We start from the raw sequence: 13132 nt of genomic DNA on the forward strand, positions 1-13132 counted from the left end.
TTCACAGAGTGATTTTGTTGGCAAGAAAAGCCATTCCTTTTTTGGTACAATACTTTACTTATACTTTCAGGTTGTTAGCTAACAGGGTTTCACCAGACCGATGCTCCAACCTTCTGTGGTATCCATCCTGAGTTTGTGGTTGTCACAATAGATGGGTTTAAACTAGGGCTGAGATTTTCCAGGAATATCGTGATTAAACAATATTGACATTTTTATTGTAACATGGTCATAGTTTACAGTGTGCTGTACTACTATGGAGGAGCTTGGGAGCATGCACTGATAGGACATTACCCCACCCACCACACGATGAACCACCTCAAATGCTTGTGGTTTTTTACGGTGGATGGAGTACCAATCCTGCCACTAGCCCCCAAGTTTTCCCTGCAAGTTGGGGAACCTGCTATCATTATACCCAGGATGAAGCAATTTCAGGTTAAGGGCCTTGCTCGAGCGCCCAACAAGGTAGAGTCACTTCTGGCATTTACAGGATTTGAACCAGCAAACTTCCAATTGCTGGAGCAGATCCCTGACATCTGAGTCACCACTCCGCATTTTGCTACTTAGTATCACAGTGAAAATTTAAAATGAACCCTAGCTCAAACCCAAAACACGGAAACATAAGTCTGCATTAACATCCCCACAGCACTTCTAACAATAGCAGTGTAACAACTGTTGGAATGCAGAAGAAAAGCATTGTTATGCAGCATAGCAAAAGAGTTGAAAAACAAAGTGAAAACCACAACTCATGAACACTCAAGTACACCTTGCTGTAGCCTACAAATCAGCCACTCCCCGTTTGGCAGGCTGCTGTGAGAACAGCGTTTGAGTGCAGCATCATCAACTGGAAATAGCCGAGACTGAGACTGCACGTCTCTTAACACCCAGCCCCACCCAATTATGATGGATGTGGCAAGGTGTACTTGGAACGACTGAGTACATGATTACATATGCAAACTTTCCTAACACAGGCAAAACCCCTATGTTATATAATTTACTGAGTAAAGTGTTATGCACATTTGCGTAGCCCTATTGTTTTCTGGTTTAATGTTGTAGTAACAAATATGTAGAGCAAAATATAGCAGAGTAAATATAACCATCAGTATTTGAAAATATAGTGGGGAAAAAACTAGATAGAAACTATGACTAATCTCAAAACATACACAATTACAGTAACAAAGTATTTCTAATTTGTTGCTATAAAGCACTTACTTTGAAAAGTATTGCTGCTCAATTATGTGTACATTTTACACTAGTAACTAATATTCCATTTACCTCTTTACTGCCTGTATACAGCATCAACTAGAAGAACGCTAAAAAAAAAGCATTGTATTACTGTATTTCCAAAATAAATAAATATATAACTATTTTTGTGGTAAAATTACAAAATGAGCAAATCAAGATTACTCATTCTATTGTAGTCTGCTGTCTACGAGCAGCTGAGTAGCTGTCTCAGCTAAACCAAACTGCAAACTGTTTTTTCCTTTCTAAGAAAATAATTGTTTATTTATGCAGATATCCACATGAAATTGTACTGGAATTAGGACTTAACTAGTGGAATCAACACCATCACAATGATGCTTGTTGTCGTAAATGTCAGTCTATATATTTTCATATGATCACTCCACCTCATTGTAAGGCAAGAGTTGAGAGCATGGGGAAAATCATAATGGAACAGACTTGCAACTCTAGATAACTCAAAACATCTACCCATTTTTAAGATAAGGGCCAAAAGCATCTGCAGAAGGAATAAGAAATCTTCAAGAGAAGACCCAGTACAGAGAAATCAGAAAGGCTCACTCTTTTTAGTCAAGTGACACAAGATGACTAAAAATGAAGAGGGCAGTTCTATTCTTTAATGTTGTAAAAGAAGGAACTCCATCTCGATGTGGGTCAAGGTGTGAATGTTAAGGAAATAGGCATCTATAAAGCCGAGAAATGGACTGAGAATTGGGATACTAATACCAAATTAGTAACTCCAAAGAAGTACAAAACTACTTGATTCTGTGAAAGCAATTAGATTTTGTGTTATATTACAGAAATCAGGCAGGAGGAAATTTGTTCTATGCATCTTTAGTATCACTTAATTAAGAGGGAGCGTCCATCACAGCAGTCTGTTACAGAAAAATCATAATATTAAGGGTATAGTTCTACTTTATAAGCAACTGAATTTACATAACGTTGTCAATTAATGCACATTATTTAATCTGGTTGGTTCGTTAGCTTATACCCAAATGACTTATTTAAAAGTCTATTTTATTACATTCTTACTCTTCTCAAATTCTTTGGGTTGGGACACCACTCTTAAAATTTCTGTGCATTTAACAACTGTCCAGTCTTGCCGTTTACAGGACATCTGCTGATCTCTTAGTCATCTCTTGGTATATTTTGTGTATTACATTAACTTTCTTCGGGTAATTCCTTTGTTTACTTGACCATCTCAGTAATACTTTGTCTAAAACTGATTTTTACATATTTTAATGTGCACTGCAAATCAACATACTTAACTATTGTTGCATCTAAATTATTCCCTCACAATTCTCATTAGTATTTTCTCCCTTCTTCTTCTTCTTCTTCTTTTGGCTGCTCCCGTTTAGGGGTCACCACAGCGGATCATCTTCTTCCATATCTTTCTGTCCTCTGCATCTTGTTCTGTTACACCCATCACCTGCATATCCTCTCTCACCACATCCATAAACCGACTCTTAGGCCTTCCTCTTTTTCTCTTCCCTGGCAGCTCTATCCTTAGCATCCTTCTCCCAATATACTCAGCATCTCTCCTCTGCACATGTCCAAACCAACTCAACCTCGCCTCTCTGACTTTGTCTCCCAACCGTCCAACTTGAGCCGACCCTCTAATGTACTCATTTCTAATCCTATCCATCCTTGTCACACCCAGTGCAAATCTTAGCATCTTTAACTCGGCTACCTCCAGCTCTCCTGCTTTCTGGTTAGTGTCACCGTCTCCAGCCCATATACAGTGGGTACGGAAAGTATTCAGATCCCCTTCAATTTTTCACTCTTTGTTATATTGCAGGCATTTGCTAAAATCATTTAAATTATTTTTTTCCCTCATTAATGTACACACAGCACCCCATATTGACAGACAAAAAATAATAATTTTTGAAATCCTTGGGCGCCTAGTTAGAATTGTTTTGGTACAATATACCAATCCGCACCTAAAGTTACAAAAACTGATACCACATCCTAGCATTTGAAATTCCACAAACCCTGAGCCCAGGACACACTGGTGGAGTTTGATGAACATTTGAATCTCGACCTTCTGTAATCTTCTACCCTCTGAACTTCTGGAGAAGACAACAGAGTATTGAGAGCACGTCATCTAAGGGCTACTCTGTCAACTTTAATGACGGTCTCCCAGCAGGGCCAGGTAGTGTATCTACAGTGGGGGGTACGGAAAGTATTCAGACCCCCTTCAATTTTTCACTCTTTGTTATATTGCAGCCATTTGCTAAAATCATTTAAATTAATTTTTTTCCTCATTAATGTACACACAGCACCCCATATTGACAGACCAAAAAAAAAAGAATTTTTGAAATTGTTGCAGATTTATTAAAAAAGAAAAACTGAAATATCACATGGTCCTAAGTATTCAGACCCTTTGCTCAGTATTTAGTAGAAGCACCCTTTTGAGCTAATACAGCCATGAGTCTTCTTGGGAAAGATGCAACAAGTTTTTCACACCTGAATTTGGGGATCCTCTCCAGTTCCGTCAGGTTGGATGGTAAACTTTGGTGGACAGCCATTTTTAGGTCTCTCCAGAGATGCTCAATTGGGTTTAAGTCAGGGCTCTGGCTGGGCCATTCAAGAACAGTCACAGAGTTGTTGTGAAGCCACTCCTTCGTTATTTTAGCTTTTGCAGGGACAGGACGACTGGTTGCAATCGAGGGAAAGATGAATGCGGCCAAGTACAGGGATATGTCCTGTCCCTGCAGCTGAAAAACACCTCCACAGCATGATGCAGCCACCGCCATGCTTCACTGTGGGGACTGTATTGGACAAGTGATGAGCAGTGCCTGGTTGTCTCCACACACTGAGGAGAGGCAAGACACATGACAGCCCGCATGGAGTTTGCTAAAAGACACTTGAAGGACTCTGAGATGGTGAGAAATAAGATTCTCTGGTCTGATGATACCAAGATAGAACTTGGTCCACAAAGATGCAATGCAACTCCTTCTGGCCTTCTCTATACTTCTCTATCAACATCCTCAGAGCAAACATCGAATCTGTGGTGCTCTTTCTTGGCATGAAACCATACTGCTGCTCATTAATCATCACCTCACTTCTTAACCTAGCTTTCACTCCTCTTTCCCATAACTTCATGCTGTGGCTCATCAATTTTATTCCCCTGTAGTTACTACAGTCCTGCACATCTCCCTTATTCTTAAATATCAGCACTAGTACACTTCTTGTCAGGCATTCTCTCACTTTCCAAGATTCCATTAAACAATCTGGTTAAAAACTCCACTGCCATCTCTCCTAAACACCTCCATGCTTCCATAGGTATGTCATCTGGACCAACGGCTTTTCCATTCTTCATCCTCTTCATAGCTGTCCTTACTTCCTCCTTGCTAATCCGTTGCACATCCTGATTCACTACCTACACATCATCCAACCTCTTCTCTCACTTGTTCTCTTCGTTCATAAGCCTCACAAAGTACTCTTTCCATTTGCTCAACACACTCTCCTCGCTTGTGAGTACGTTTTCATCTTTATCCTTTATTACCCTAACCTGCTGCACATCTTTCCCAGCTCAGTCCCTCTGTCTAGCCAATCGGTACAGGTCCTTTTCTCCTTCCTTAGTGTCCAACCTCTCATATAACTCATCATACACCTTTTCTTTAGCCTTCGCCACCTCTCTTTTCAACTTGCACCTTATCTCCTTGTACTCTTGTCTACTTTCTGCATCTCTCTGACTATCCCACTTCTTCTTTGCCATCCTCTTCCTCTGTATACTCTCCTGTACTTCCCCATTCCACCACCAGGTTTCCTTTTCCCTCACGCCAAGCACCCTTCTTGCTGTCACCCTTACTACATCTGCCGTAGTTTCCCCAACTGTCTGGTAATTCTTCACTACCACCCAGTGCCTGTCTCACCTTCTCCATAAACTCAACCTTGCAGTCTTCCTTTTTCAACTTCCACCATTTGATCCTTGGCTCTGCCCTCACTCTCTTCCTCTTCTTGATCTCCAACATCATCCTATAGACCACCATCCTATGCTGCTTAACTACACTTTCCCCTGCCACCACTTTGCAGTCTTCAATCTCCTTCAGATTGACTCTTCTGCATAGGATGTAATCTACCTGTGTGCATCTTCCTCCACTCTTGTATGTCACCCAATGTTCCTACTTACTATTATTAAATGCATCCCATTGTTTAACGTTAGAAGCTTTTCATGTGATGTTTGGCTGGGCACCCACAGAGTTCACTAAAAAATTAACTGACATGCGTTTATAAGCTTTTATAAATAACTTTTTGAAAAAGATGCTTCACAGTTACCAAGTTTTTTTTTATGTTTGGCATGAATTATAAGAATCTAAATTTTTGTATCTTTTCAAAAACCCAAAGTTATGCAAATAATACATTTTTGCAATGAGTTGTATCTTACTATAAACAAGAGAATCTGAATAAAAATATTGATATTACCCAGCACACTCACTCAAGATCACCGCACCTGCCCCTATACACCATTCACCAAGTACTCAATAGCTTTAGGATGTGGAAATTTGCTTTCTTGCTTTTTCGTAAAATTAATACCATTATTGATGGCAACCAATGGTTGCAAGAATGACTTGACTTTAAAAAAAATCAAAAACAAAATAGCATTAGTTTTAACTCTTTGAGGGCTGAATAGTTTTCCAGTTTTCTGAAAAGCACGCAAAGCAATGGTTTCACACAGAAATCAATATAAAACGTCCTTTGCTGCATTCCATGGCTACTGTCAGCGCCCGTTTGGCAGCACTGGCAGCAGCAGGGGCAACTCAGTGACCAGCAGGACTGGCTGCCTGGCTGTCTTCGCGCAACAGTAGTGGTTGCAGTGTGACGCAATCTGGTTTGTAACTCTTGTCATTGTGAGAGGTGGTTCTCCTGGGTAAACGTTAGCATAGGCCCATTAGCTACACTGACATCTGTAGCACCACAATCAGCTGACGCAGTTCCCTTCAATTTCATTTCCGATCTCCTGATTATCATCTATCCATCCATTATCCAATCCGCTATATCCTAACACACAATCACAGTGGTCTGCTGGAGCCATTCCCAGCCAACACAGGGTGCAAGGCAGGAATAAATCTTGGGCAGGGCACCAGTCCACAGCAGGGCACACACACACAAACATGCTAAGAACAATTTAGGATTTCCAATGCACTTAACCTGCATGTCTTTGGACTGTGGGAGGAAACCAAGCAGACACGGGGAGAACATGCAAACTCTACTCAGGGAGGACCTGGGAAGCAAACCCAGGTCTCCTTACTGCAAGGCAGCAGCGCTACCGACTGCACCACCGTGCTGCCCCACTCACACTCATTCAGGGCTAATTTAGGTTCACCAAACCTTCTAACGTGCACATCTTTGGAGATTTTACCAGAAAACCAAACTACTCAGAAAGAAACCCACACAGATATGAGAACAAGAAGAAAATGTAACATAGGCATGAACTGAGTGTGAGATTCTGGATTTCTGGGGCAACGGAGCTAATCACTACACCACAATGCTGACATAAAAATATAAGCCGGAATAAACTAAATAATGCGCCACCATGCTACCCACTCTCCTGATTACTTACATCAAAATCCGACAACTCCGAGTCCGACTTAGTGATATGATACGTAAAACGTCGCCCGCAGAGTATTTTGTTTTGCGCATTTGCTTTGCTCTTTCGCCACGTCGATGCCATTTGAAGGGGTGTTTGCACTTCACTACTCACGCACGCGCAGGAAATCTCGGTCAAATGAACAAAGCTAACTTTAAAGAGAGTCAAATTAAAACATAACGGCGAGTTTTGTCACAGTTTGCAGCTGATTACCATCCTCCATCCCTGAATTTCGACAAAAGTTGACATCCACCCTGAAAGAGTTAATAGGAAACATGCTTTCTATAGATGCAGAGAAAAATTACTACATACATCACAAACACTGATGCTGCAAAATGAAATATTTTTGGAGTTTTATAAGATGTGAATCTTTTAAAAATAAATAGGCTGCACGTTTACAAATTAATATTTATCATCAATAGCAGTTAACTACCAGTTAAAACTAGACCTGGGTAATATATTGAGTGCCATGATACAAATAATACTTTTTAATGCATCATTTGAAAATAAAACTATCGGGATATATTTAATAGGTTCCACCAAATACAGTTTGCAAATTTCTACAAAATGGTCTAGTTAAATACCATACGAAAAGATCCAAATGGAAGGAAATAACAGCTGCTGTGACATATCACATTTCAAAAGATATGGCTCCTATTGCTACTGTCAAAAAACATGGATTTCAGAAACTACTGAGAATAACTGATCCCAAATATGTCCTTCCCCGTCATAAATACTTTGCCAAAGAAGCACTGCCCATCTATATGATGAGGTGAAGAGGAAAAGTTTGAATCAGCTTCAGAATGTAAGACACTTTTCCACCACAATCTGTGGGCGAGTCGTACCCTGCAACCGTATACAGGCCTAATGTTCTATTTTATTTAGAACTGGGAAATGGAGAGCATCTGTCTTCAGACAGGCTATGTGAAAGATGACCATACAGGAAAAATGCTTGTGCTAGGGTTAAGAGAATTTAGACAATGTGCGGCAAGTTTCCATTACAACAGATAACATTGCTAATGTGATTACACTGCTTTGGTGACTGGTTACATCTAGCAATTTGGTTACATCTAGCAATTGGTAAGAGGTTTGTGTGTGTGTGTGTGTGTGTGTGTGTGTGTGTGTGTGTGAGTGTATGAGAAACATTTAAAATTAAATAATAATGTAAATAATGAATAAAACTGTAATTTGTGTTTTAGAGAGAAGCATGAGAGAACCCTGCACTGAATGGGCCATTGGTGTACATAATGTGCAGTTAGAACCAAATAACTAAACATAAGAACAATATAACTGTGTGACTTTTTTGTGTAAAACTGGACAGGAAAAAAATAAGGATGCATATTGTGTATCAACATTTGGTCCAAAAATATTGTGATTTGAATTTTGAGCCATATCACTCAGCCCTAGCTAACACAATTGCATGTGGTGACAGAAATGCTATTACACTTAATAAACATTGTCATTAAAATGTTTTTGACTGTTCTGTTGGTTCAATACAATTAAATGAAAATTGCACTAAGACTCATTATATAAAAAAAAATAAAATAAAATCTATTCTTTCACCTATATACTCCTTCAGTCACAGATCCTTTATTATCCTAGATCACACACAACTCCGCAGATGTGAGGTTACTTTATTTCCCTGCTATGGAATCATGTGGAGACACATGACTTAGGCCCAAGGGTAACATACCATGTTACGGAACCAGTCATCTCTGCAGCATCAACAAGTAAATTAACTGAAAGGACTAGATGTCTCAATAACTACTTTGTTGTCTGCCCATTTTGCATCCAGTGGGGCCACGAATCTTTTCTATCTGCCCTCAAGCAAATGAGAACCTGATAGTGGGCAAATAGCAGATCTCCAGTCCAATAATCTCATATTAGAGTTTTAAACAATGTGAAGTGTGAAAGTCAAATTTGATCATCCTGGGAAGATTCTCCTCTCACCATTGTGGCCTCTCATAAGCCACCAAACAAGCGCACAAATAAAGGGACTAGTCACATTCTGCTGTTAAATACCTTCATGGTTTCAAATTTTCATTGAAAGTTAAATAACTTCATTTCTATCGCCTTGTTTTTTAAGACTCAGTCTTCGGAGTTGTTTCTTTTTTACTTAAATGGCAACTAAACCTAAATTAGAAGTAAAGTGAGCTAACAGATTAACAGTTTCACTCCAGCCAAATTCTTAATTAGAAGCAGATTCTTGCTGTTAATTAAAACCGTTATTTAATTACACGGCTTGCTGATGCTTTCCTTCTGCCTTAATAGACACTTCAAAAACTGTTTATTCTCTTGTAAGAGCACTGTCTAAATGTTTTGGTGACCTGAGCAGATCAATATTACTGCAACCTTGACTTTCTTATCATCATAGAGCAGATCGCCTGCCAATAGTGGGAACTGACCAGAGCCAAAAGTATAAGTGAGAGGCAGAAAAGAAATGGTAGAGTGGTGGCAGCTGAGTTAAAATGAGTGATGTTTTCATTCACCAACACAGTCCACTTGAAATATTCAGTTTTTGAGTTGAAAAATATTTACACTGTAAAGAAAAATTACATTAAAAAAGACAGTTTAGCCTCAAAACACACACAACTGAGAAGTTCAAGAAAAATGCAAAGAAAAACAACCCCTATCACGTCACTTGTAAAAATAATGAAAAAAGAACAATGTTCCTGTTCACAAGGGTTCTTACCTGGCTATAACACAAAAGAAACGGTAAAATAAACAGCCCTTCAATAAAAAGGTTAAAACAGCTTTAGCACAGCCCACAAGGGAGTTAATACAGCTCTTCCTCAAATAAAGTATATCAAAAGCTTCTGACCTGCAGCCACTTACTGAGCCATTACAATATTCCATAGGTGACTAGCTCTTCTCTTTAGGGCACTCTCAAATATACTTGAGATTGATCAAGTTCTTCTTACAGCTTCACGGCACACGTCAGTCACAGTTTCCAATCCTAAATATACTCACACTCGCATGAAGACAATTCTGATCTTTTGAGATGTGGGAGAAACCTGGTGTACCTGAAGGAAACATCCAAACTATACATTGATAGTGACCAGGCATGGGATTCAAACCCAGGATGAAGTATCCATGAGGTAGCAGAAATAACAACTGAGCAAATGTGCCACCCTCTTTGGAATCAAAACACAAAGATTAGGTGTTTACAAGTCAAACACTAAAGTTTATTGCATTCATTGTGCTTTTAAGTTGTTAACAGTATGGATAATCTATTATACAATCAGATAGTTTAAAATAATGTTGTATATTAAACATATCTTGCCTTGTTTCAGTGAAGACTACAAACATATCCAGCCATTATTGTACCACTTCTCTCCACATTTATTGCATGTGACAAACGTCATCATCTGTTCATCAGGGTTCCCTGTCTTTACCCAGCTTGGAAGGAACAGAGTGCCCCTGTTAATGACAGTCACACTGCAGTCAAAGTTTTCACACCGCCTGCACTTCACTTTATTTGTCCTTGTTCCTTCAACCCCCTGGGGAATCTGGTGTTCATTAATGCCATGTTTTGTGTATGTAGCTCTAAGTTGCTTTAATTTGTCACATGCCATTTCATCCACAGACATCTCAGCAAATGACTTGGGGCTCAGCTGGCCACAGAGCAAGTTTTGACGTAAGTGAGGAGTTCTGGGGTTTTTTAAATTAGCAATTTTACTTCTTATGCAAGCTTTATACTTTTTATCATTATTTCCATGAAGGTTAAAAATATTTTGTTCAATCTTTATTGACATCTCTTGAATGTTTGTGACATCAGCCTCTTCAGAAGTAATAGCCTGGAAGATCAACTCAGCGCACTTAGATCGTAATAGGCTATTTTCATATTTCATAGTAGGGACATCATTAATAGTAGGTAGAGCTTCTGCGGGAATTATAGCTTGCGACATCAACTCAATGTGATGAGAAGTAGAAACCACACTATCTTTTAAAATGTTTTCAACTGGCTGTTTATTCTCTTCATCTTTAACTCCAGTACACAACATTTTCTCAGGATGGAAACACCTCTGCTCAGAAGTGAAACAAACCTCATCATGATGATGAACAAGAGAGCAAACCGAGCTGCCAATGTTATGAATGATGTCCCTCGATCCACTGTTGGATGATTTTTCTACAGTATTTGTGTGTGTGTCTTGCATGCCATTTCCCTTAACACAGAAATTCTTTTCATTTTGGTAAGATATCTGGTGTAAAGTGTTGTTAAAGAGTTTTTTCCACTTTGACAATAACGATTTTGCTTTCCTTTTTAAAGGGACATCAGTGCATGTCCTGAGCACATGATACAAAGCTTTGACAATATTGGTTTCCTGCAGTTGTGCTAATGTTAAATGGGCCGTTTCAAGATCTTCTAGCAAAAGCAATATATTGTTGGGATTGTTTTCAACAAGCTGCTTTTCAATGGAGTAAGCCAGGTTTGCTATTTCTTTAGTGTCAGGCATGGCTTCGTGACCTGTTAAAAATAAGACTACAATTAAGATCCAAACACACATAATCTTTTATTAAAAGTTTAGGGTCATTCTCCTTGTTTTGCTAAACTCCTGTGATAGCCCTGCATCCCATCAAATATATGTCTATCCTTGCACCTACTTCTGCTGGTCTAGGGCCTAGAAGCGCTGAAATTGATAAATTGGAAACAAAAACAGATACACTCCACAGTCCTGCGGTGGGTTGGCGCCCTACCCAGGATTGGTTCCTGCCTTGTGCCCTGTGTTGGCTGGGATCGGCTCCAGCAGACCCCCGTGACCCTGTATTCGGATTCAGCGGGTTAGAAGATGGATGGATGGATACACTCCACATTTTTGTGTTTTCCTTAAACTGCAGGTTTTCTCTCATTAACTTCAAATTAAATTCACCATTATACAATTTAAATCCAGTTCAGGATCAGAGTTTATGCTAGTAGCATCAGGTGCAAGTCAGGAGCCAGATGTGGACTGGGCTCCATAACAGAACCCACTCATTCACATAACAAGAGTTACTCCTATCGGGTCAGTTTAAAAAACTCCAATTAACCTACTAGGTATCTTTTTATTTTCTGATAAGGGAGTAAAAGTTGAGTGCCTGGAAAAAAGTCCAAACAGACAAAAAGTGAAAGTGAAAACTGTATCCAGAGAGCGTCGTGCCCTGTATATGAATACAGGCAATAAATACATAAACACATAAACCTGTGCAATCCTGTTGCATTGTAGAGTTACCTTTATGGTAGAAGGCTTTATATCATTGTTCATTATCTTACCTTTTGATAAACATAGGTGTGCCTCTATTTGCTTAAAATATATGGAATAGTACTAATGGCAGTCCACAACGTTACATCAATACATCTCAGTAACTCTAGGCAGAAGTTAATAGTGCAAAACAAATCTTACAATTTTGTTGATTTTTTTTTCTGCAACAAAAATGTATTGCAGATTAGCTGCAAAAGTGATAAAAGTATAACTGACAAATACCTCTCATATTCAGTAGTTTATTAAATGACTGTTTCCAAGTGGGATTTTTCATATATAATAAACTAAAACACTCGTATTTTGGTATATTGCACATATTAAAATAAAACTGGAACTTCGGCCTAAAAGACCCATATGTTGCAAGATCCCATGTCACATTCAGTATTATTAAGGTAAAAAGTCATTATTACTTCATGACTGTTAAATCTTTAATTTTTATCACCAAAGGTATCCATGTAAATAGTAATTACTGCCACATCATTAGGATCACAAATATCAACATAAAGAGCACATTCTGCAGTATTATTTAAAAGTCTCAAATTATTTTTATATTATAAATGTTATTAAGATCAATATGCTGAAGACAGTGATACCAATGCATGGAATTATTTTATTTTCATTTACTTATATTGAAGGAGTTGTTTGCTCTACTTTGCCTCATCTGAATTATTCAGTGTCTTTAATTTTAAGAATATTCTTAATTCTGGACTCAGAATTAATTTGAATAAAAAAGTGTACTCTTTCCAGTGAATTCTCAAGAATATAATATTAGATTAGACACCCTACCTTTTATCATTGCAGATCAGTTTAACTCTTTGAGGGTTGAACATTTTTTGCAGGCAACTCACTTTTCTGAAAAGCACACAAAGCAAAGATTTCACATGTACATCAACGTAAAACGTCTGTTGCTGTGGCTGCTGTCGGCGCCTGTTCAGGGTCTCTGGTGGCTGTGGCCAGTAGGAACGTGTGGCGGGCCAGCTGCCTGGTCTATCTTCTAGTGGCAGTGAGACACAATCTGGTTTGTATCTCTTGTCATCGTAAGTGGTGCTACTCCCAGGCGAAC

At 38.9% G+C, this 13132-nt stretch overlaps 1 protein-coding gene across 3 annotated transcripts in view; it reads right to left on the reverse strand.

Annotated features, from left to right (window-relative positions):
• Positions 1-13132, reverse strand: part of rab9a (RAB9A, member RAS oncogene family) — a 92326-nt gene that overhangs the window by 63476 nt on the left and 15718 nt on the right. For 2 of the 3 annotated variants that reach the window (XM_039743611.1, XM_039743610.1), the window contains one exon: positions 10113-11297. The exons of the other annotated variant lie outside the window; for it this stretch is intronic. In XM_039743611.1, coding sequence (XP_039599545.1) covers positions 10129-11286 — 1158 coding nt within the window. In that variant the 5' untranslated portion in view covers positions 11287-11297 and the 3' untranslated portion in view covers positions 10113-10128. The remainder of the gene's footprint in view (positions 1-10112; positions 11298-13132) is intronic. 3 annotated transcript variants of the gene reach the window in all.

The sequence above is a fragment of the Polypterus senegalus genome, chromosome 2 (assembly GCF_016835505.1).
Source record: "Polypterus senegalus isolate Bchr_013 chromosome 2, ASM1683550v1, whole genome shotgun sequence".
NCBI lineage: Eukaryota > Metazoa > Chordata > Cladistia > Polypteriformes > Polypteridae > Polypterus > Polypterus senegalus.